A 25,216-nucleotide genomic window follows, 5' to 3' on the forward strand; every position below is an offset into this window, starting at 1 on the left:
TCTCAAAATAGTAGCCATGGCTGCCCCATGGCCTCCCCCTACGAGTGAGGAAGTAATCTCTTGGAGCCAGAATGATGGTTCAACTGGATAGTCTTGACTGCCAGCACCAGCATCCATATGGGCACTGGTTTGTGTCCTGGCTGCTCCACTTCCCTTCCAGCTCCCTGATTATGGCCTGGACTGGAACCCTGTACTGCCTGGGAGACCCAGAAGAAGTTCCTGCTTCCAGTTTTAAATCAGCTTAGCTCTGGTCATTGAGGCCATTTGGGGATGGAAGATCTCTGTCTCTCCCTCTCTTTTTAATTCTATTCTTCATATAAATAAATAAATCTTTTACACTACTCCCCAACAAAAACAAAAAGTGATCTCTGTCCAGGGCTGAAGTCTTCAGCAAACTTGTAGGCTGGAAGTGTTATCCAGGCAAAACAACAAAAACTGCAAAAGTTAGGGAAGATCCTTGCCAGGCCCAATGGAATCACCACAGGCTAGCTTCTCACGTGGTGCCTGAGATGTCATTTTTAGTGGTCACAACCTGGAAGTCTACAGATGCTTCTCTGGCTCGTTAAAAACTATAGATATATTTTTAAGTAGATCCACAGCCTCCCATCCATTCCAGCACGCTCCATGCCCTACCATCTCATGTCCACAGCCTCCTCACCTATAATCTGTTACCATGAAGGCCAAGAGGTTGCAGCCTCTGGTTTACAGACTAGTAAACACCACTTGTCAATTCTATTCCTGCTCATTTCTTCCCTCAACAATAGGGTTTCTGTCAGGAGAATGGGGGTTGCTGTGGTGTAGTAAGTTAAACCTCTGCCTGCAGCACTGGCATCCCATACAGCCACTGGTTTGAGTCCCAGCTACCTTGTTTCTGATCCAGCTCCCTGCTTATGGACTGGGAAAGCAGTGGAGGATGGCTCAAGGCTCTGTGTCCCTGTACTCACATAGGAAGCCCGGAAGAAGCTCCACATTCCTGGCTCCTGGCTTCATTTTGGCCATTGTGGCCATTTGGGAGGTGAACCAGGGAATGAAAGACCTCTGTCTCCCTGTCAAACTGTAACTCTTTCAAATAAATAAATCTTAAAGAAGGTGGGCAACATTTATCTCTGAGAAACTCAGAAATACTCACTTTTCCAAGACAGCGGGAGTAAAGAGAATGTGTAGTGGCCACTGAACTTTGTAGGAAAGACCGAGGGCTGCCCAGCCAGAGGCAGGAGCTTCCCGGGGAGAAGTTTCCCGAGAAGGTACTTCTCTCCCCTGAGCAGTGTCTGCAATGACCAAGGAAAAAGAAGACCACTTGGTTAATCTAGTGCCAGGGACTCAGGGAGTCAGTAAGGAGAAGGGCACATGTGAGCCAAGCGCTTACTGGAGTCTGTGCTGTTTGAGAATGAAGGGGACACAAATGCGGGGTGGTGGGGGGACATGGAAATTTCCTGAGAGGTGTATTAAAAATTCTTCCCCAACTTTAAAGTCTGGAAGCTGGAAATAAACAGGGACCATTCTAACAGCATGACAAAGAAACTCCAAAAGACAAAACTGGCTGGAGCACCTTACTCAACCTCCTTTGGAGTTCTGCTCGCACCTGTAAAGCTATGGGTTTGTACAGGGTGACATCAGGCCAACTGCTATAGAGGTGGAGAGGAATGGAGAAGGGAATACAAATGACGAGTAGGGGCAGAAAGGTGGAAAGGGAGCGAGAGGCAAACCTTTATGCTCCTTTCCATGATACTCGATTGTCAAGTGCAACAGAGGAAGGAGGTTGTCGTCATCCAGCAGCACCTTGTGTGCAGACTGCTGAAAGGCCACGTTCACGTCTGCAGGAAAACACACAGGGGCTGGCAAGCAGGCCTGGCTGCTGACCCACCTCCGCCAGCCTCCTCCTCGCCCAGCCTGACACAGGAGCAGGACGCCCTGGACGTCTTCTGCTCTGTCTGACACTCCTTCACTCCTCTTCCTCTTTGCTAATTCCTAGAGAATCATCCCTGACCAGGATGGCTCCTGTGATTTCCCGGGGTGGGGTGCTGGATAACAGATGATGCAACTCACACCCCTGAGTTTGTCAGGTATTGAAATGTATAAATTCCTCCTTTTATTTGCTTGAGTGACTTATGCTTCCTTATATCTACAACCAAGAAGTACAAAAGACATCACTGGTTTTTTTGAGCTACCAAGGTGACCATCCTGAATGTCCCCTGTACTTCCTCCCGTTTTCTTATTTTAGCTCTGATCTTTACACAACCCTGCTGAACAGGAAGAGCAACCAGTTTGTTGAGGGGTGGACATTTTACTGAACCAGGTAAATGCTAATGTCTGGCCCTTTTGACTGATGCATGGATAGGCACGTGCTTTGGGATGGACCAATCAAAACTCTTTCTCTGAAATTCTTCAGTTACCAGAGGGGCTGGGTTTGGTTCTTTGTAGAGAGGACACTGGGTGGCATGTTCTGGGAACCATTGGTGGCCACATTTCCTGGGAGATGACCAAAGACCACACAAGGGACACATAAGATATGGTGAGAGAGTGAGAGTAGTACCGGATCCCCTCGTTGTAGTTGTGCTGAGGCCCAGCTATAACCTTGTCCCACTGTGGTTTCAGACAGAAGAGTGAAACATCCTTTTCCTCATGAGCCTAGCTCAGGTATGGTCTCTATCATTCACAACCCCCAGGACCCTCCTGCAGCACTGCAAGGGGCAGTAGTGCCACAGAGGTATGTGTGAGAACACCAGGTGTGATGCCCCGCACCAAGTCTCCAAGGAGGGCTCCCAGGCAGCGTGAAGCCTGCCTGGAAGATCTCCCATCATGGGAAACCACTCTGGAGGCTGGAGCAGGCCTAACAGCAGCAGCAGCTCAGGGCCACGGGGCATTTACCGTGCTCAGTTACTGCCGTGGGGGGCGTCTTTAACATGTGTTGAGCCGTGTCAATGAAGGCCTGAAACAGTTCACCACGTCCCAAGAGGTAAAAGTCTTTAATGATCTGAGGAAAGAATTTGAGTTCAGAATCCAGTAAAGGAGGGCTGGGGACAGCAGGAGGTTTTCACTAACCCAAGGGGGCCATGCAGTTCATTTCCACCTCATCAGTTTGAGCCTCAGCCATGGAGGGAGAGAAGCGCTTGGTGTTTCAAAGCACACTCAGCAGCTCCCCACAGGATGACCAGTGCGTGTTCTGGGACCAGCTACCCCGCAGCACCATGATTCTACATGGCCAGAAGAAAGCAAACTCTAACATCCTGTGTTATGATAGATAGGCAACACTGGGTGTAGTCTGCTCCCTTGGATGAAGACAAATGAAGACTGGGTTTGGGGGACCAGTGCCCTTGGGACAGGCTGAGGACCTGAGCCCCTGCCTGCAGCATCATTTTAAATTCAAGCAATTACCTTTAGCTGGCCAAGGAGATCTGACTCTTCCACCATCAGCTTCCAGAGATGCTGTGGAAAGAACAAAGCGAACAGACCAAACTCCATTTATTCCCTAAACTCCTGAAGAGCGATTATGAACAAGTCCAGCAATACATTGAAAAAAGAACACAGGCCACTATATAACTGAGTTAATCTCAGGAATGCAAGGATAGTTAACTGCAGGCATCCCAATTTACATCTTAAATTCTTAAATGCCAGGTCAGATGTCCACCCCAAGACTGGCATTACTAACACATGATGTCACTACATGCATGGAAAGTCTAAGAGAAATGACATACAGATTGACTGTCAGAACTAGTAAGAGAATTCAGCAAGGTTTGTGATTAATATAGAAATATTATCTACAGAAGCAGCATCAAGGGCAAAATTCTGACTACAGGATTTTCTCAGAGAAGTGCAGCAGTGATTCAGGGTACTGGGGTTCTCCACACAAGAGCTCATTTCCCTTTCTCTCTAAACTCACTGGAACTGACACAGATTAGGGACAAAAGGCCAATACACATCATGACAGCAACTGACATCCCCACACAGGCCCGAATAATGAGATAAGTCAAGAATAAACCATACAGCACACCATTTACTATCTGGAACAGAAACTGCAGTACAGGTCAGGTGAATGTGATAGTGTGAGGTCCAGACCTGCTGGAGACTGAGTTAACCATCATCCCAGTCACTGGGCGTTTGGCTGGCTGTGGACACTCCAGGAATTGGCCTTGGCTCAAGGGAGCTTCCTTACTCAAGGTTCTGCTCCCTCCCTGCAGGCAACCCACAGCCAGTAACCAGTAGACACAGGAGTAATGGGGCCTTGCCCCCTCACCCCGATTTGGGACATTTCTGAAGGGAGTCCAGCTGCACAAGCCTCCATTGGACTGGCTGAGGCAAATGCTACAATCACGTAGCAGTGTATACTCCCCGTTTATGTTTGCTTCCTTCACTTCTTACAAATCCATCGTGGTCTCTGAATTTGTCTTCAGGGTAAGTGTTAGGTACAGTGGCAAGAAGACCTGTACATCCCACATCAACCAGCTTCCCAGCTTGGGCTCTTGACCCTGGCCTCCAGCTGCTGCAGACGTGGGCAGTCAGTGAGAATTGGGTCCCTGCCATGTGGGAGAGCTGGGTTGAGTTCCCAGCTCCAAGTTCCAGCCTGGGCCAGCCTCAGCAGTTGCAGCCATATGGAAAGCAAGTCCACGGATAGGGCCCTGTGCAGGTATACTTTTTCACACTCTCACTGCTTCTCAAATAAATAAACTTGAGCTATGACACAAAGAACCTAAAATACTCTTCATTAAAATACAGTTTTGGGCCCGGCGGTGTGGCCTAGCGGCTAAAGTCCTTGCCTTGAAAGCCCCGGGATCCCATATGGGCACCGGTTCTAATCCCGGCAGCTCCACTTCCCATCCAGCTCCCTGCTTGTGGCCTGGGAAAGCAGGAGAGGATGGCCCAATGCATTGGGACCCTGTACCCGCGTGGGAGACCTGGAAGAGGTTCCAGGTTCCCGGCATCGGATTGGCGTGCATCGGCCCGTTGCGGCTCACTTGGGGAGTGAAACATCGGATGGAAGATCTTCCTCTCTGTTTCTCCTCCTCTGTGTATATCTGGCTGTAATAAAATGAATAAATCTTTAAAAAAAAAATACACAGTTTTAAAGAGTATTTATTTGAAAAGTAGAGTTACAGAGAGCAAGACAGACAGAAATGGAGAGAGTGCGCACTTCTATCCATTGGTTTACTCCCCAAATGGCCATAACATCTGGAGCTGGTCTGGGGCCACTAGGCTACACTGCCAGTGCCCCCAAAATTCTTAATACGCTTTAAGGAAAATGATAATAGCAATGTACACATACAAAAACATAAAAAAGAATTATGTTAAATAGCTAGAAATTTACATGCAAAATATTAGGAACTTGACCTGTATTTTATTAAAGAACTTCTTTAACTTGATAAGTTTATGTGTTAGAAGCTTACAGTTAACACTACAACAATAGAGGAACTTTGTATGCATTACTGGGATGGGTGGGAGTCTGGGTGGGGCTTCTCCCTTTACCTCCCTTATATTAACCCCAGATACAGAAAAAAAATGTGTGGAAATGACAGTCTTACCCACTTTCCTGTAGCCCTTGAACCTTTATGCCCTAATTAACTATGTAAAGATTATAAAAAAAATATAATAAAAAAAGGAAAATATAAAAAGAAGGAAAAAAAAGATTGATTTATTTTTACTGGAAAGGCAGATTTACAGAAGACAGTCAGAAAGATCTTCCATCTGCTGATTAACTCCCCAATGGTCACAATGATTGGAGATGAGCCAATCTGAAATCAGGAGCTTCCTCCACGCCTCCCATGCAGATGCAGGGTCCCAAGCACTTATGCCATCCTCCACTGCTTTCTCAGGCCATAAGCAGGGAGCTGGATGGGAAGTGGAGCAGCTGGGACACAAACCAGTGATCTGTGTGGTATCTCAGCGCTTAGAAGTGGAGGATTAGGCAGTTGAACCACCGCATCAGCCCCACATTGTTTTTGTTTGAAAGGCAGTGAGAGACAGATACACCTCCCATCTGCTTGTTCACTTCCAAAATTCCCATGACAGCCAGGGCTGGGCCAGGCCAAGGTCAAGAGCCCAAAATTCAATCTGGGTCTCTCATATGGATGGCTGGGCCCCAAGTATTTCAGCCATCATCTGCTGCCTCCCAGAGTACACATTAGCTGGAGGAATGCACAGCAATCGAGTATAACCGGCACGCCTATGAAGAAAGGAACTGAGTGCAGTCAGAACCCACGAACCCCTCCATGCCCTTCCACGGCCTGACAGCAAGCTAGCACATTAGCTTGTGAACACCTTTGTTTGTCACTCCCCATCGTTTTCTTTTGGGCATTCTATTTCTTCTCATTACTATAAGTTGTTGTCATTATTATAATAATGCCCATCCTTGCGCACTATCTCAAATTTCCACTGCTCCACTTCGCATCCAGTTCTCTGCTAACACACCTGGTAAAGCAGTGGAAGAGAGCCCAAGTGCTCGGACGTCTTACCCACAGGTGAGACCAGGATGGACCTCCTGGCTCCTGGCTTCACTTGGCCTTGCCTCACTCTTGCAGCCACTTAGGGAGTGAACCAGTGGATGAAAGCTCTTTCTCTTTGTAACTTGCCTAAATCAATCTTTTTTAAGATGTATTTATTTTTATTGTAAAGTCAGATATACAGAGAGGAGAGAAAGAGAGGAATATCTTCTGTCTGATGATTCACTCCCCAAGTGACTGCAATGGCCGGTGCTGTGCTGATCCAAAGCCAGGAGCCAGGAACTTCCTCCAGGCCTCCCACACGGGTGCAGGGTCCCAAGGCTTTGGGCCGTCCTCAACTGCTCTGGATGGCAAGTGGGGCTGACGGGACTAGAACCGGCGCCCATATGAGATCCTGGCGCAATCAAGGTGATGACTTTAGGCACTAGGCTACTGCACTGGGCCCAATAAATCTTTTCTTAAAAGACTCAAATTCGGGGCCCGGCGGCGTGGCCTAGCGGCTAAAGTCCTCACCTTGAACGCCCCAGGATCCCATATGGGCGCCGGTTCTAATCCCAGCAGCTCCACTTCCCATCCAGCTCCCTGCTTGTGGCCTGGGAAAGCAGGAGAGGACGGCCCAAAGCATTGGGACCCTGCACCCGCGTGGGAGACCCAGAAGAGGTTCCTGGTTCCTGGCATCGGATTGGCGCGTACCAGCCCGTTGCGGCTCACTTGGGGAGTGAAACATCGGATGGAAGATCTTCCTCTCTGTCTCTCCTCCTCTCTGTATATCCAGCTTTCCAATAATAATAAATCTTAAAAAAAAAAAAAAGACTCAAATTCAGTGATACTTCCAGGTCATTTTAAAATCTAATTGTTTCTACTTCATAGCTCTGTCTCCCAGAGCCAGGAGATTTCACAACAGTGACGGGAAGAGGAAAAGGGCCCTGTGGTATATTACATTAATGTGGTTTCAACCTTCAGAACTTAGCCGGCTAAGTTTCTTGGTGGTTCTAGAAGCTAATTCTAGTGTGCTCTCAAGGCTTATCTACATTGCAGAAATCACTCACACAGGCTTGTCTGCCGGTGCAGGTTCGTGTGTTGAAATCCAGCTAACTACTGACTCCTGATGTAGAATGTGAAATTCTGTAAGGACTTGGTGCAAGTATAAATTTAAAAATTTTCCCGAGTGACTCCCCACTAGGCTAAATGACAACCACTGGAACAATTAACAACTGTTGACTGACTAAATGTCTCATTTTTTAAATTTTATCTCCATGAGCCACAGAACACATGCTCTTTTGGAAAATCACTGGTCACAATTTAAAATGGCATCTACCAAACACTGGGGATCAGTTTACCTATTTCTGATCTCAAGTTTGTCACTTCCTGAGTAATTACAGATCAATTTGCCAACAGTTGTTCTTCTGTCCTTGTCAGAGTACCACATGGGGGCCAGGGCAGTGGCGCAGCAAGCTAAACCTCCTCCCCATGGTGCTGGCATCCTGTATGAGTGCCTATTAGTGTCATGGCTGCTCCATTTCCAATCCAGCTCCTTGCTAATGGTCTGGGAAAGCAGCAAAGGATGACCCAAGGCCTTGAGTCCTCACATCCATGTTGGACACTAGGATGGAGTCTAGACTCCTGCCTTTGGCCTGGTCCAGTCCAGGCCATTTTACATACTTGGAGAACAAAGCAGCAGATGGAAGATCTTTCTCCCTTAGTCTCTGTCACTCTGCTTTTCTTTTCTTTTTTTTTTTTAAAGATTTATTTATTTTATTACAAAGTCAGATATACACAGAGGAGGAGAGACAGGAAGATCTTCCGTCCGATGATTCACACCCCAAGTGAGCCGCAACGGCTGGTGCAGCACCGATCCGAAGCCTGGAACCTGGAACCTCTTCCGGGTCTCCCACAGTCAGGGTCCACGCTGTTATTATTGGCTCTGTGCACCAAGTCCATCGCTGCAGGACAGCGACATTCTGGGTCTCCCACGTGGGTGCAGGGTTCCAAGGCTTTGGGTTATCTTCAATCGCTTTCCCAGGCCACAAACAGGGAGCTAGATGGGAAGTGGGGCCACTGGGATTAGAACGGGCACCGATATGGGATCTCAGCCCATGCAAGGAAAGGATTTTAGCCTCTAGTCTACCACCAACAGCCCTGTGACTCTGCTTTTCATATATATATGTATATTTTTTTAAATTATTATTTTATGAAACAGTTCATTGGCTCTGGGATTTCCTTTCTCCCCTATCCAAGTATCCTCTTCTTACTGATTTCTTCTATGTTATTACAATAGTATAGTCCTTGGTGTACACGAGAACTGCCACTGAGAGGAGACTTGACGGAGGAGCTTGGGAAACTCCTTCATTGGGACGCAGACCCTGCAGGAGAGTGCAACAAACAAGGCAAGGAGCAAGCCAGACAGCACCAGGTTACAGTACCCGTTGGCAACACGTGGGTCAGGTCTGGGGACAGACCAATCTGAGCCAGCACATCACACACACTGGCAGATCTGAGAACCAGGACAGGGGGCAGGAGGAGCCAGATCGGGCCGCAACACCAGCCAGCTCACATTAGGACCAGGACAGCAATCACACTGGGCTGGGATAGGAAGCAGCACCCACCAGCAGCAGCTGGAATGGGGATGCAAGCTAGAATAGGCCAGGCTGCACAATAAGATTGCAGACGCTGAGGTCAAGTGAGTCATGCCAGCCTGGGCCCAGCCGGAGCTGGCTGTGTGAATCCCAGAGACAGGGGATCTGACAGGGTTCAGGCAGCTTGGCTCAGGTCCTGGGGTGCACTTCCGTGGCGGGGCTTGGGTTCCTGAGCCCCGGGGATGGGGAAACCAGTGGGGCTTGGGTCGCCTGGCCCAGATCCTGGGGTCCACCTTCTATGTGGGTGTCAGGTTCTTGGGGAGCTAGAGGGATTTGGGTCGCCTGGCCCAGGTTCCAGGGCTGGCCTACTAGGTGGTTGCCCGGTTTGTGAGCTCCAGAGGTGGGGGATCTGGTGATGCATGGGACACCTGGCCAGATACTTAGACTTGCCTGCAAGAACATATCCTACTTAATGAAGAAGGTAGAGCAGTGGACACAGGCCCTGTTTTAAAAGGAAAATATGGCGGCATATTTAGTACTGTAGCAGAAGAACAGAACTAACGGGACAACTATCCCAAACAATGATAGCAAAAAATCTCGGTGAATGGAGTCAATGGCCATTGGGACGGTGACATCATCCTTGGATTAGTAAAGTCAGCAGCATTTCAGAAGTATCCAAATTACTTATACAGAACCCTCATAATATGTACATTGAGACTCTGGGTTGACATGAGGTAGCTGTACCTCATCTCTGGGTACTGGGACATGCGGAACGTTATGAGTGCTCTCCCCTTTTGTCTCTTCTCTTCCCTCAGAAGCAACAAGAAATAGCAAATTTGGAAGCCATGAGTTTACCTGATTTTCCCTAAACCTCGATCCTTCCGACCCTGATCAACCACTTAATCATTGTAAAAAATTTAAAAAAACCCAATAGTATAGTAATTAATAGTCATAAATCCACAATTCTGCTATTTAAGTGTATCCTGACATTGTATGTATGGACAATGGTAAAGAGTCCAGCATCCTATTGTCAATTTTAATAGTTTCACTGGCAGTCCATCTTTGATTTGGATGTATCCAAATCAATCCAATCATGTATCTTCAAATCTGGATAGTCAAATAAATATATTTTTAAAAAGATTATCAGGTCCATAATGGAAACACTATTTTAAATTTTTTGTTTAAAGATTTATTTATTTGAAAGGCAGTCATAGAATGAGAAGGAGAGAGCAAGAAAGAGATCTTCCAACCGCTGATTCTCTCTCCCAATGGCCACGGTGGCCAGAGCTGGGCAGGCCTGAAGCCAGCAGCCAGGAACTGGCTCTGGATCTCTCACATGGATGCAAGGGGCCAAGTGCTTGGCCACCCTTTGCTAATTTACCAGATACCTTATCAGGGAGCAGGACTGTAAGTAGAGCAGGTGGAACTCGAGCTGGTGCCAATATGCGATGCTGGTGCCGCAGGTAACAGCTTTTCCCGCTTGTGGCCTAGAAGCAGTAGAGGATGGTCCAAAGTCCTGGGACCCTGCATCCACGTAGGAGACCCAGAAGAAGCTCCTGGCTCCTGGCTTTGGGTCAGCTCAATTCCAGCCACTGTGGCCAATTGGGGAGTGAACCAGCGAATGAAAGATCTTTCTCTGTAAATCTGACTTTCCAATAAAAATAAACAAATATTTAAGGCAAAAAAAAAAAGCAAAAAGAAATTCCATTCATTGGTTCACTTTCCAAACACCTGTAACAGGTCAAAGCCAGAATCCTGGAAGTCCATACAGATCTCAGTTCCATACAGGAACTCAAGTACTTGGGCTGTCACCTGCTCAGGCACAACAGCAGCAAGAAGCTGCATAGGAGCTGGAGGAGGCAGGACTCAATCCCAGGTACTCTGACAGGAGGTGTGGGAATCCTGAGAGGTGGCTCAACCCACTGTGTGCCATGATGGCTGCCTCTGGAAGCAGAACCCATGAAGCCACAGTACAAGACAAGGAAGGCAGTAAGCCTGATTCCTCGGACTTCCTGCTAAGGTTATAGACAGATTCAAAATGCCAACAGCCAACAATGAAATGAAGGGCTCCCCTTAATTTTACTAACTAATTAAGGCTCAAGGGAACCTTGCCTTTATTATAACTTTGTACACTTCAACTCTCAATCCTCTCTACGGTAAGTGCAACAAATGAAAGTCAAGTGATTACTTTCTGCAAAGTCATTTTCTCCCCCGAGAACATAAGAGGAAAGGCAAACCTCAGCCACGGTGCCGCGGATGCCATCCACCACCTGCTCAAAGTCCACCACGCTGAAGAGCGGCTGCTGCTTGAGGCGATGCAGCTCTGCAGCAAATGTGTCCTCCTGGTTTTTCAAAATGGAGCCTGCACAACAGGGAGGCGCTGTCAGAGCCAGACAGAACACTGGGGCAGGTGAGGCTTGATGGAGGGGAGCAACCCTGAATGCACTGCCGCCTCGGCCCGTGACTGCCCCCAGCCGCCCCCTCTGCCTGGATGTGCAGCAGGGCCAGAGGGGGTTAAGTGAGTGGAGTCCCTGTGGGTGCAGTCCACTCGGCAAGCAGCTGCCTACCTTTTCTAGTCAGGTTCACATTTTGATTCTCGAACATCTGGACGGATTCTCCGACAAAGAGGATTTTTTCGGCAACCCTCACTGGAATATAGGATGGCAAGATCTCCACCCGCAGAGAAAACTGTTTTAGAGAAGGAGCCAGCATGTTCTCTTCCTCAATCAGGCGCTGGTCAAAGAAACAATCCATATCAGAGATGAAGTATGGTGAAATGGAAATAAGAAACTATCTAGGAACTCTCCCTGGATCCCATGGTCTCTATCTTCTGGAAGTAAGGACTTAAGTTTTGAAGTTGCAAAATTCTTACCCTGCTAGTGTGGGAGGGATTTATTTCACTTCCAGTCAGCACAGTGGCAGCTGCAAGTCACAGTGGCTCTGTTAACACCGGGACATTCACCCTCACTATGCCTTTACTACTGAGCGACAACATCCAGCAGGTTCCTCACTTCTGCGGTGAGCAGGCTGGCCAGTGCCTTTTCCAGGTCTCATACACCTATCTGCAACTGCTGGTGCTCCCGAGACCCTCCCTGCCTTGGGCTCTACACATTTGCTTCTTAGATAATCCCATTTTCTTCTGTGGCTTTGCTGAGCACCCTCACAGTTTCCATCTTTTTCAGAACACAGGCCTGTGTGCAACTATAAAGGCAAACATTTACCTGTACGACATCTCAGAGAACCTCATAAAGCCATTCATGGACCCCAGAAGGCAAACATCCAGGCTGCCTGCTGATGACCTCACATTTAGACTGAGAGGCCATTACCAAGCCTTTATGAGGCTCAGCCTCCAGGACATCTCATGCAAGTGCTCAGGCTCTGCATTCCCCAAATGGGACCCGTCTGCTTTCCCTCCCCCGCGCAATACTGGTTCCCTACCATCACCGCTCACAAGCTGCTCAAAGCAGAAGTGTGAGGGTTACCCTGGGTTCTTCCCTCTTATACTACATGCAGCCAAACAGTAGGACCACTGACTCCACCTCCTAAATACCCCTCAAGCTCTTCTTCCTATATTCGCAATTACCTGCCTACCTTAGGGTGAAAACCTAAATTTTCCCACATTCTCTTTATTACTTTACCTATCTCTAATCTTAATTTTGAATAAATGACTCTCCACACAGCATCAAGTCTGAACAGGATACTCTGTTGCCTACTACTTGTCACTGGCTCTTGCCACTTTCCAGGTTTAAGTCCAAAGTCCTTCCTACTGCTCACAGGTCCTCTGGATTTTGCCTCTGTTTAATCTGGTATCTTTACTGATCACCACTCTTTCCTTCCCTCATCCTTCATTATGCACATAAACACTACATCTGTGCTTGACCATTTCAACTGAATTACTAAAGGTTCCCCCCAAATAAGCTAGCTCCTATGGGCCTCTACGCTTAGAAACATCATTTCCCTCTGCCTGGACATTCCTTGGCGTCTTCTTCCAAACTCTGCAATTTAGATATAAATTATATTGGAAATGCAGTCTCTAGTTACTTCCAGATCCTACCCCAAAACCCTGTTCCAAGAATACTAATATTACTCTTCCAGAGCACTTAGTGTCCTAATGTAACTCCTTCTTGTATCTTCCACTAAACCACCAGCTCCTCCATAACAGAGACAACTGCATGACACTTGGTTATGTGGTTGTGGCAGCCACAGCAGCACCTGGCACACGCATTCAATGAAAAATTGGTAACATGAAGAACGAGTGAAAGCATAGATGGGTAGATGAATGCATAGAACCTTAAGGAGTCAGTTCAAAACTCCACACTATTTAAAAGCTACAGGGAAGTCACTGTTGGTAAAGACACAGTGGTAACCTCTCAATGTACATGCTGGAAATACTGGAAAAAAGGGAGACAGCAGGAATCTGACAAACATCCTAATTTTTTTCTCTCATATTAGTTATCACAAAGGCAAATGTTTGCATCTGAAGAACTGATGGAAGGTTCCCAGACTGGGGAGGGAAGATCACTGAGCCATAAATGTTTCCGACTCCTGGCCGGATCACACCGGGCTGCTAGGGGCACCCTCACCAAGTCCTGCAGCTCCCGCAGCTGTTTGCCTGTCAGTCCCCCAATGCCTAGATCTTCCTCATCCTCTTCTGGCTGGGTGCTGAGGTTACCGGAAGATGGACCCTGTTTGATGAAGAACTCTTCGTACTGGTCCAGCAGGAGTCCATGGAGCATCCAGGCTGACAGCTGTTTGTACATGACCCCATGACACACGGCTAGGATCCTGAGTACAGGGAAGCAAGAACCTTAGAAGTCCATTTACAAAACACTGCACCCTACAGATGCTACAGGGCTCAGGCTTCCAACCGCTACAGCATCAACAAGGGCCTCACAGTTGGATGAGTCATGAGGGGAATAATTTTAAAAACTGTGCTAATTTAAATGCTTATGGATGAACTAAGTGACTAAATTTCCAATACGGTAGCCCACATACTAAAGTTTGAAGTATTTAGATATCTTTTCAGGAGAAGCACACCATTTTTCCTTTTGTGTAAAGTAACTGTCAAAACTGATGGGTCCTGTTAATTCAATGGATTTAACAGGGTCCCTTTTTGGCTAGTATGACATTAACTGTTATTTTTGCTGGAATCACACAGGATTAGAAGATCCAATATGTATAATCCCTATAAACATATAACATGTGTGTTACCTATATAATCCTATAAATATGCATTTACCGGGCCTGGCAGCGTGGCCTAGCGGCTAAAGTCCTCGCCTTGAACGCCCCGGGATCCCATATGGGCGCTGGTTCTAATCTCGGCAGCTCCACTTCCCATCCAGCTCCCTGCTTGTGGCCTGGGAAAGCAGTCGAGGACGGCCCAATGCATTGGGACACTGCACCCGTGTGGGAGACCCGGAACAGGTTCCTGGTTCCCGGCTTAAGATCGGTGAGCACCGGCCGTTGTGGTCACTTGGGGAGTGAATCATCGGACGGAAGATCTTCCTCTCTGTCTCCCCTCCTCTGTGTATATCTGACTTTGTAATAGACTGAGTAAATCTTTAAAAAATATATGCATTTACCATAGATTTATAGATACATAGTTCAAAAGAATAACACAAAATTAAGTCTCGGGCCCGGCGGCGTGGTCTAGCGGCTAAAGTCCTTGCCTTGAAAGCCACGGGATCCCATATGGGCGCCGGTTCTAATCCCGGCAGCTCCACTTCCCATCCAGCTCCCTGCTTGTGGCCTGGGAAAGCAGTTGAGGACGGCCCAATGCTTTGGGACACTGCACCCGCGTGGGAGACCCGGAAGAGGTTCCTGGTTCCCGGCTTCGGATTGGCGCGCACCGGCCTGTTGCGGCTCACTTGGGGAGTGAATCATCGGATGGAAGATCTTCCTCTCTGTCTCTCCTCCTCTGTGTATATCTGGCTGTAATAAAATGAATAAATCTTTAAAAAAAAAAAAAATTAAGTCTCTAAAGCATGTACTAGAAAATTCCACCTTTTGAGGGTTTACTTGTGTAGCAGTAATAGAGACGTTTATGAGTTGTGAAGGCGGGATCCCCTTAGCCTGATGGGTGGGAGCCCTATCTGCTATTGTGCTTGGGTTTGAGTCCCAGCTCCAGCTTCCTGACAATGCAGACCCTAGAAGACAGCAGTGATGGCTCAAGTGCTTGGGCCACTGCCACCCACGTATAAGACCATGATTGTAGTATCAGCCATTGTAAGCATTTAGGGAGGGAACCAGCACATGGGAACTTGCTCTGTGTATCTGTCTGTGTCTCTCACAAAACAGAAAAAGAAATGTGAAGGGCCTCAGAGAACATTTATTATAATTAAAAAAAAAAAAATTCTTGGGGCCTGGCATGGTAGCCCAGCGCCTTGAATGCCCCGGGATCCCATATGGGCTTCAGTTCTAATCCCAGCAGCTCCACTTCCCATCTAGCTCCCTGCCTGTGGCTTGGGAAAGCAGTCGAGGACAGCCCAAAGCCTTGGGACCCTGCACCCGCGTGGAAGACCTGGCTTCCTGGTTCTGGATCAGTGCAGCGCCAGCTGTTGCAGCTGCTTAGAGAGTGAATTAACAGATGGAAGCTCTTGTTCTCTGTCTCTCCTCCTCTCCATTCATCTAACTTTCCAAATAAATAAATAAATAAATAAATAAATAAATAAATAAAACAAATCTTTAAAAAAAAAAGATTTATTCATTGGGCCTGGCACAGTAGCCTAGTGGCTAAATCATTGCCCTGTATGTGCTGGGATCCCATATGGGCACTGGTTTGTGTCCTGGCTGCTCCACTTCCCTTTCAGCTCCCTGCCTGTGGCTTGGGAAGGCAGAAGAGGATGGCCCAAAGCCTTGGGACCCTACACCCGCACGGGAGACCCGAAGAAGCTCCTGGCTTCATATCAGCTCAGCTCCAGCTGTTGTGGCCACTTGGGGAGTGAACCAATGGATGAAAGATCTTTCTCTATCTCTCCTTCTCTCTGGAAAGGCAGATCAGATTTAGAAAGAAGAGATAAAGATCTTTCTTCCACTTCCCTCCCTAAATGACCACCAATGGCTAGGGCTGTGCCTATCCGAAGCTAGAAACCAGGAGCTAGGAGCTTCTTCTAGATCTCTCACATGGATGCAGCGGACCGAGGCTTTAGGCCATCCTCTACTGCTTTTTCAGACCATAAGCGGGGAACCAGGTGGGAAGTTGAGCAGCTGGGACACAAACCTGTACTTGTAAGGTGAGGATTTAGTCCTTCCGGTAGACCCCATTTATTATAATTTGTGATTAATTTCAGCCATAGTCTATTAATTTCAGCCACCGTCTTTTTTTCTCCCCAGTCTCTTTCTTAAAAATGAAAAAGAGGGAAACAGGAAAATCTAATGGGTGGTCTTTGGCAATACTCTGTATTTACTTCTATGGCCATAATTATAAGACAAACACAATAGTATCATTTTTTCAATTCAATTATTATTCAAAATAATAAAAATATTTATTATTTGAAAAGCAGAGCCACAATGAGAGACATCTCCCATCTGCTTGTTCACTCTCCAGATGTCTGCAACAGCAAGGGCTGAGAAAGATTATAAGCCAGGAGCCAGGATCCCCATCCACGTTTTGACAGAAGCAGTAGGGACACAAGCACCTAGGTCATCCTCCAACGTCTTTCCAGGTGTATTAGCAAGGAGCTGGATTGGCAGAAGAGTAGGTGGCACGTGAACTGGTACTACAATATGAAATTCTAGTGTCACAAGCATTGTCTTAGCCCTCTGTACCACACTGGCCACCATTTTTCAGTACTATGTACAGTATTTTCATAAGTTATTTTGGTGTTTATAACTGCAATCTCTCTAGTCATCATATCTTTATTTGTCCTTTCTTCCACTGCTGGCAAATTTCCTGATATGGCCAACAACACTCCAATGAAAACGTTTGTGCATAGTTGTTTTCTTTACAGGAATTTTGCTAGTGACATTCCTTGGAGTATAATCCAGTGCACTGTGAGTATAAAGCATAAATAGTTTTAAGGACCTTATTGTGAAAATTCCTGTCACTCAAATAACAGAGATGTTTGGGTGTAACAAGTTATATCTGGCACCTGCAATGGAAACTGTGCAAGGATAACTGTCACAAGGTCATCTAGGCAGCTTACCCCTGGGTTTGACATCAGTATCACCCTGTCTCTGCAATGCTTGAGGAGTCATAGATTACCCAGGCTCCTCTGTCCATGAGGCTTTTCCTGCCCTGGTCCTAACTTTCCCCAGAGGGGAACCCGAAATGATTTGAAAATGAAATGCGAGAGAAGTCTAGTCACTTGGCCACTTTCAATCCAGAATGCAGTTATGACTTACTTCTCCAGGGCACTTCGAACAGGAGGCAACCCTCCGCAGCTGTGTTTGTAGACTGTCTCCAGAATTTGACAACCGTGAATCTACAAAATACAGCCTCGTCACACTGGAGTCCATTTTCAACAGTTTATACAATATCAACTCATAGTCTCTGTGTGCCCCGGAGCACACAACACCACTGAGAATGAGGACAGACCAGTCATGTACAGTTGTTCCCAAAAGATGTACCCTTCGTCACTAGCATTAGTTTGACTCTGGGACTTGTTCAAAGTGCAAAGTCTTGAATAGGGCCTGAACCAACCCTCCAGAGGAGTCTAGGGCAGAGTGAAAACTTGAGGACCAATGCACTAAGGAAACCAGAATTCCTTGGGCTGGACCACCAAGACTCCACGTTTCAGCTTGAGGGTCAAGGTCTCATTCAGAATGCTTCTATGGAATACATTTTTCCCCAACTCTGATGCCTGTGTATCTTATAGATTCCCCAATTTTTCTTCTTAAACACTTGGGAGTACAATTCATTTACTTTAAACTTACCCATCTTAAGCATACATTTTAAACAATTTTTAACAAATTGACAGTACTGTGTACCATCACCATAACCCAGTTTCATAATATTCATGTCCCTCTAAAGTGTCCAGACCTGGAAGAAGCTTTTGGCTCCCAGCTTTGGATGGGCTCAGCTCTGGCCATTGTGGTCTCTCCTCTCTGTAAAATCTGCCTTTCCAATAAAAATTAGAAAAAAAAAGAAAGAAAAAAAAAGCTCTAACTTTAAACTAAAAAAAATAAAGTGTCCTTGAGTGGCTAATTATAATCAGTCCCATTCTCACTTTGAGCCTATGCTTTCATCCACTCTAGGAAGCATCAACCAACTCATTTTTCTACCACTGTTTCAGCAGGAAAGACATTCACTTACTGCAATTTCTCTGTTTAGTTTCTGCTTTTCTTCTCTACAGCCAATGGAAGCTACAAGGCAATGGAGATGTGCAGCCAGGCATGGAACCCTTGGTTGTCACTCCATTTATCTAGAAGGTTCCTCCTTATTTTGGAGAACAGTTTTGAATGATGAGCAAGAGCCTGGACTTGGAGTTACGTTGATTTACCTATATCCCTGCTCCACCACTTAGCTTCATGAGAGCGCCTGAGCATCCTCAACCTACTTGACCTTCAATCAAGGAATAAATGTGATAAAGTATGTATAGCACTCGGCACAGTGCCTGGGTGCTGTCCCTGATGAGAGCAATCAGGCTCGAAGGGTCAAAGTGTACCTCTGTGCTGGCTCTGCTGGTGTAGCACGTACCAGTACACACAGAGCAGAAAATAGAGCAGCAATCTGGCAAGTTAGCTGATTCAGTGGTTATATTCATAAATGTGAACATCCCTAATAAGCAAAGGCACAAATATAAGGGCTTAAAAACATGGAGACTTGGGGTCATCGCCATGGAGTAGCAGGCTGTTTCCACCTATGGAAATCAGCATTCCACATGGGCACTGGATTAAGTCCCAGATGTTCCACTTCCAATCCAGTTCCCTACTAATGGACCTGGGAAAGCAATGGAGGATGGCTCAAGTGCTTGGGTACCTGCGCCCACACAGGAGACCTGGAAGAAGCTCCTGGCTCCTGCCTTCAGGCTGGCTCAGCTCCAGCCATTGCAGCCATTTGGAGAGTGATCTGGCTGATGGAAGATCTTTCTCTCATTCCCTTCCTGCCCTCCTCTCTAATTCTGCCTTTCAAATAAAACAAAATTTAAACAAAAATGGGGACTTGTGTTAAGCATGTTTAACCCATTGATCTATTTGGTCAACTCAATAAGAGAGCAGATTCTTCTTTTTATGTTAAATCTTGAAGCATTTATTCCTCATAGTTATTAATCTAGAGCATATACTTTGACACTGAGTCAATTTTTCAATGGATAAAACAGAAGAAAAATACACAAACAAAATAACTGTGGGCAGGCACTGTGGGAGATGCCTGAATCCCATATCAAAGTGAGAGCTCAAGTGCCAGCTGCCCTGCTTCTCATGCGGCTTCCTGCTAATGTGCCTGGAGAAGACAGTGGATGACAGCCCAAGTGCTTGCCCCTGCCATCCACAGGGAGAACCAGGATAGAGCTCCTGGTTTCAGCGTGGCACAGACCTCGCTGCTGCAGCCATTTGGGAAGCAGCCTACAAAAAGATCTCTTTCTTTGTCTCACTTTCTGTCACACAATCTTTCAAATAAATCTTTTTTAAAAGGTATTCAGTTAATTATTCAAACATCTGAGTTTCATCCATTGATGTCATTACTCTCAGAAAACTACCATGAGTCATAAAGCTGCTGCTTTCTAAGGATTAACTTTCTGCATCTCCTCAACATCCACAGTCACCACTTCCAAACCTATAGTACAAATTACTCCCATCTCCAATGTCCTTAATATTTTTTTTCTTATTCAACAACATTCTTGGGCGCAGCTACTAACGTTCCCTTTGCCTTCTAGACTAGGAACTTCTTAAGGACAGCCTCCTATGTTATTTTTGCATTTCTGACAATTAGCACAGTCTGTACGCAAATGTCAGATGAATGAATTTACAAGTTAAAAACCACTAAGAAAAAAAGATTCTCTGAAAATAACTGAAGCAAAACAAATTTTACTGCTAATGCTTCAGCGCTTACCACAGGAAGAGGAACAGGAACTTCTCACCTTTTGACTTTTAATCTGCTCTACTACCACCATCACGGAGGGGAAAAGGAGCTGGAACTGCAAGGCAGAGAATAATGAAGGTGTGACATCCAACGCAAGGGGGTAAAAATCAACTCAGGAGATGCTTTTGTTCCTGTAGAATGCAGCTGAAGGTGAAACAGCAATAACCACAGTCAAAACCCAGGATCTCCAGGCAACTGGATGTGGGGTTTGGCTACAAACAGGAGCTAGCTGGTGGAGCAGGAATTTCTATGAGGCTTGCCTCGCCGTCAAGACTCATGTAAGGATGGAGCAGTTACACAAGGAACTAAGTATAAACTACATTTGGAACTCTTCCAACAGTTCTAATAAATCACATAACATGCACAAAATATAAAATGTTAGGAAAAAAGCTCTTGAACACAGAATCCTAAGTTAGGTTATTCTAACTATCAACAGATTCCAACAGGTTTTCTTATTTGGGCAACATACCTGATCTAATGAGTAATTGACATGCGATATGGAGAGATGGGGGTCAGCCAGGAACTGCAATGGAAAACACCGTGATTAGGGATCGACATGTCGGAAACAAGCTTAATCCACGCAACTAGATAAGAATCTGAGAATGGGCTAGTGTCAGTTTTAAGTAAACAAGAATTGGTAAGTTATAGATTATTGATTCTAAATTTCAGGAGATAAAGAAGTTTCAGGAGATAAGACACACTCAGGAACTTGCGTATGATCTGTAATTCACTTCAATCGTAGCTCCAGCAATCAGAGCGAGGACGCTACCTTACAGCATTGCTCACCTTTAACTACCCAACCTCATCAAAAAGGCGTTTCACCTTCAAGACCCTGCCCTCATCTGCCCCAGCGGTGCTGTGTCCAGCATCTCTTCTTCCTCACCTCTTGCTCCAGATCAAGCAGTGCTTGGCGATATGGCTGCAGAACTGAATCCAGGCCAGTGCAAAAGGCCCTCAGGTAGATTCCATGTAGCCCACCTTGGCCTTGTTGAGATGAATGGTGATCCTGGAATCAAACAAAAAGAAGTCAGCTTCTTGGCTCAGGCCCTGAGATCCGAGGAGGACATTATCCTTTACAAGTGACACTCTGTCGCGAACACCAAGCTCGGTCACTTGAACAAATGCCACGAGTCGAGAGAATGGATGCTTGCAATCAGACGTTTATTCAGGCGATCACACACCAAACAGGATGAGGGAAGCCACCGAGAGCGCCCCTTGACTTATCTATCGTGGAAGCCTGCTGGGCTTTGGTTCCGGCCTTGTGGGAGCCTGCTGACTTCGGGTGGAAGCCAAAGGGGGGTTGGATCCGGTCTAGTGGGAGCCTGCTGACTTCAGATGACAGGGACCAAGGCATGGGTTTATACACAATTCGGGGGTCAAGCCATTAGTTTTTTACAATGTTTTTGATTGGTAATTACATGTTTACAATGTATTTCCATTGGTTACTTTCACAAACATGTTTACTTATCTCTAATTGGTTATAACTTCTCTATCAGTAACACACTTTGCTTTCTCTTAATTCTGCAAAACATGTTTTTACACATTTGTCAAAACGTATTTTTCTTTTACCGTTTTTAACAAAACTTTTTTTTATAACATGTTTACTTGCATTAGAGCTTCTTGACAGGAGTGATATGAGAGGTGGCTCCACTTACCCATTAGTCTAGGAAGATGGAGTCACTTCTGTTCAAAAGTTCTAACATACATTGGGCCCAGCGGTGTGGCCTAGCAGCTAAAAGTCCTCGCCTTGAACACCCGGGATCCCATATGGGCGCCGGTTCTAATCCCGGCAGCTCCACTTCCCATCCAGCTCCCTGCTTGTGGAGTCGAGGACAGCCCAAAGCTTTGGGACCCTGCACCCGTGTGGGAGACCCAGAAGAGGTTCCTGGTTCCCAGCTTCGGATCGGCGCAGCACCGGCCGTTGTGCTCAGTTGGGGAGTAAATCATCGGACAGAAGATCTTCCTCTCTGTCTCTCCTCTCTGTATATCTCACTTTGTAATAAAATAAATAAATCTTAAAAAAAAAAAGTTCCAACATACACACTATATCCATTATTAAGTCACAGCATAATTTACATAAAAGGTCTATTATTGTAGTTATCTCTGGGTCATCAATCTCAGATAGAAGTGTAGTAATATTAAGGACATAATTAAGATTACTGATAATATTGCTACCCATATTTCCCACGAATTCATTTTTATCTATACCCATTTAAGTATGTATTGATGGAGCAGTGTAGATGTAGGTGGGAGTAAATAAACACTTATAACCAGATTGATCCTATCACACTCTCGCTGCTAAAGTAATTCCTTATCAAAGCAGCACTTTAATGAGGTGGAAATCTGATGGAAGATTTTGAGCTCTAATGTTTTAAAATGTGACAGTATCTTAATTTTCTAAGTAGGCTTAGATGTTACAAATATCCAGGTCGTACTTGCTCATGTCAGTGGAAGTTTTTTCACAGTTCCAATGTTATACTCTCTCAGCTTAAAAAGCTTTCTAATGCCCCTCATCCTGGAAAAATACCTTGACTCCTTGACACGGCACATAATGACTTCTGTATTACGACCCTTACCCAGTTCTTCAAAATTATCCAGCACAGCTTCCAACTTCACACCAGCATTTCCAAAATACTGACAGTTTATCAGATGCTTCTTGTCTTTAGCCCCTGTGAATTTGGACTTGTGTTCTGCTTGTAACTGTGCACCTCATCTTGGTGACAACCTCCCTACGCATCTGGCAGGACCCCGCTCAGACACCACTCCTCTGCAAAGCCCTTCTGACTCCCAAGAGAACAGCTCCAGGCTGCTGCTCTGTAACACCTCAATGTACTGTGTGCGCTGCTTCCCTACTCAGATGTTCCCCTCTCTAGACCAGGAGCTTCCAGAGGGCAGCAATCACATCTTATCCATCTCTGCTTCTCAGCTCCTAGTTCTTCAGAGAATCTTTGACTTACTGAGTAGACAAAACTGCCCCAATTCTCCTAACTCTCCTTGGTGATTCACCAAGAACATGTGTTTGACGGCAGCACGGGGAGCTGCAAGAGATTAGTCACAAGTAAAGCTCATCTCCCAAAGTATCTGAAAGTTTTTGTAGGAGCTTCTTATGCCATTCTATATAGGACATGTAGTTAACAGCTGACCTGAGGCTCTGATGACCAGTGTCTCTGGCTGCCAACTGGCTTGGGTGACCAGGGTCTGGTGACCATAGACAGGCCGAATGAAACAACACATGTGGTAGGAAGCCTGGGCTGAAGAGTTAACACTGTGGCCAGAGGATACTGCAGGGGATACTAAGAGTTCCTGAAGATAAATGTTCACAACTACAGGAACAGCTTAATAGCAGGGGAAGGGGGTGAATGGACGAGATGGGGCTACAACCAGCCAATGCCATTTTGATCTTGTGACATTAAAGAGAAATGAGTATCTTAATACATAGAACAGGCCCCCTCTTAGTGTTATATAGAAAAAGTAATTACAGAGGGCAAGCATTTGGTGCAGTGGTTAACATATCGCTTGGGACACTCAAGACTTGTATCAGAGGGCTGGGTCTGAGCCTGGCTATGTTCCCACTTCCAGCTTCATAGTAATTCACATTCCAAAAGACAGCAGGTAATGACACACAAGTACTGTCACTTGCATGGGAGACTCAGACTGAGTTCTGGGCTCCCGGGTGTGATCTGCTCCAGCTTTGACTATTGCAAGCATTTGGGGAATGAGCCAGAAAATGGAAGTTATTTCTGTTTCTGTCTCTTTTTTTTAAAAAAAAGATTTATTTATTTTTATTGGAAAGTCAGATATACAGAGAAGAGGAGAGACAGTGAGCAAGATTTTCCGCCTGATGATTCACTCCCCAAATGAGCGCAACGGCTAGTGCTGAGCCAATCCGGAACCAGGAGCCAGGAACTTCTTCCAGGTCTCCCAAACAGGTGCAGGGTCCCAAGGCTTTGGGCCGTCCTCAACTGCTTTCCCAGGTCACAAGCAGAGAGCTGGATGGGAAGTGGAGCTGCCAGGATTAGAACCGGCGCCCATATGGAATCCCGGGCGTTCAAGGCGAGGACTTTTAGCTGCTAGGTCACATTGCTGGGCCCTGTTTCTGTCTTTCAAATGAAATATTTTTTAAAGGTGTCTTTATTGTACTTAAAATGCAGACTAATAGAGAAAAGGAAAGAGAGAGAAAAAAAAAAAAAAAAGATCGTCTGTCCAGTGGTACATCCCCTAAATGGCTGCAACAGCTGGAGCTGGGTCAACTTCTGGATCTCCTACGTGGGTGCAGGGGCCCGAGTACTTCAGCCATCCTTCACTGCCTTCCCAGGCTATAAGCATGGAGCTGCATTGGAACTGGAGCAACCGGGACAAGAATCAGTGTCCATATGTGATGCCGGCTTTGCAGCTGGAGATTTAGCCTACTACACCATGGTTGCAGGCCGGAAAATAAAATTGTTTTTGAATGTTAGATACTCTGTCAATATTTGAGTATTTCCAGTATTATGAAATGTCTAACTTATTTATATGAATTATTAATGAATTTGCCACAAATTTGACAGAGCTCCTTCCCTTTACAGGTGTATAAGTGTACTTGATAGAGTTCACAGAGGGACAGGTTTCTGGCCTAACAGTTAAGTTAAGAATGAAGACATCCACATCTTGCAAGTGGTATTGTGGTGCAGCAGGTAAATTTGCCTCCTATGACACTGGCATCTCATAAGGTTGGGTGGTGGTTTGGTGTCCTGGCCGCTCCACTTCCAATTGAGTTCCCTGCTTAACGGCCTGAGAAAGCAGCAGAGGATGACTCAAGTGTTTTGGGCCCTGGCACTCGTGTGAGAGACTTTGCTGAAGCTTCTGGCCTTGGCCTGGGCCAGCCCTGGCTGTCACAGTCATTTGGAGAGTGAATCAGCAGATGGAAGATCTCTTTCTCCTCTCTTGCTGTAGCTCTGAGTTTCAAATAAGTAAATAAACCTTATATATACATACAAAAACAGACATCCGGGCCCGGCAGCGTGGCCTAGCGGCTAAAGTCCTCGCCTTGAAAGCCCCGGGATCCCATATGGGCGCCGGTTCTAATCCCGGCAGCTCCACTTCCCATCCAGCTCCCTGCTTGTGGCCTGGGAAAGCAGTCGAGGACGGCCCAATGCATTGGGACCCTGCACCCGTGTGGGAGACCCGGAAGAGGTTCCTGGTTCCCA

At 46.3% G+C, this 25,216-nt stretch overlaps 1 protein-coding gene across 1 annotated transcript in view; it reads right to left on the reverse strand.

The window, feature by feature from the left end:
* The window catches only part of TUBGCP4 (tubulin gamma complex component 4), a 42,153-nt gene that overhangs the window by 6,643 nt on the left and 10,294 nt on the right, over nucleotides 1-25,216 (reverse strand). The window contains exons 3-13 of the mRNA XM_004578136.4: nucleotides 20,914-21,036; nucleotides 20,500-20,553; nucleotides 20,029-20,085; nucleotides 17,354-17,433; nucleotides 13,594-13,795; nucleotides 11,578-11,743; nucleotides 11,248-11,372; nucleotides 3,376-3,426; nucleotides 2,869-2,974; nucleotides 1,707-1,814; nucleotides 1,130-1,268 (exon numbers count right to left, since the gene is read on the reverse strand). Of these exons, the coding sequence (XP_004578193.2) occupies nucleotides 1,130-1,268; nucleotides 1,707-1,814; nucleotides 2,869-2,974; nucleotides 3,376-3,426; nucleotides 11,248-11,372; nucleotides 11,578-11,743; nucleotides 13,594-13,795; nucleotides 17,354-17,433; nucleotides 20,029-20,085; nucleotides 20,500-20,553; nucleotides 20,914-21,036 (1,211 nt within the window). The remainder of the gene's footprint in view (nucleotides 1-1,129; nucleotides 1,269-1,706; nucleotides 1,815-2,868; nucleotides 2,975-3,375; nucleotides 3,427-11,247; nucleotides 11,373-11,577; nucleotides 11,744-13,593; nucleotides 13,796-17,353; nucleotides 17,434-20,028; nucleotides 20,086-20,499; nucleotides 20,554-20,913; nucleotides 21,037-25,216) is intronic.

The sequence above is a fragment of the Ochotona princeps genome, chromosome 6 (genome assembly GCF_030435755.1).
Source record: "Ochotona princeps isolate mOchPri1 chromosome 6, mOchPri1.hap1, whole genome shotgun sequence".
In the NCBI taxonomy this organism is placed as follows: Eukaryota; Metazoa; Chordata; class Mammalia; order Lagomorpha; family Ochotonidae; genus Ochotona; species Ochotona princeps.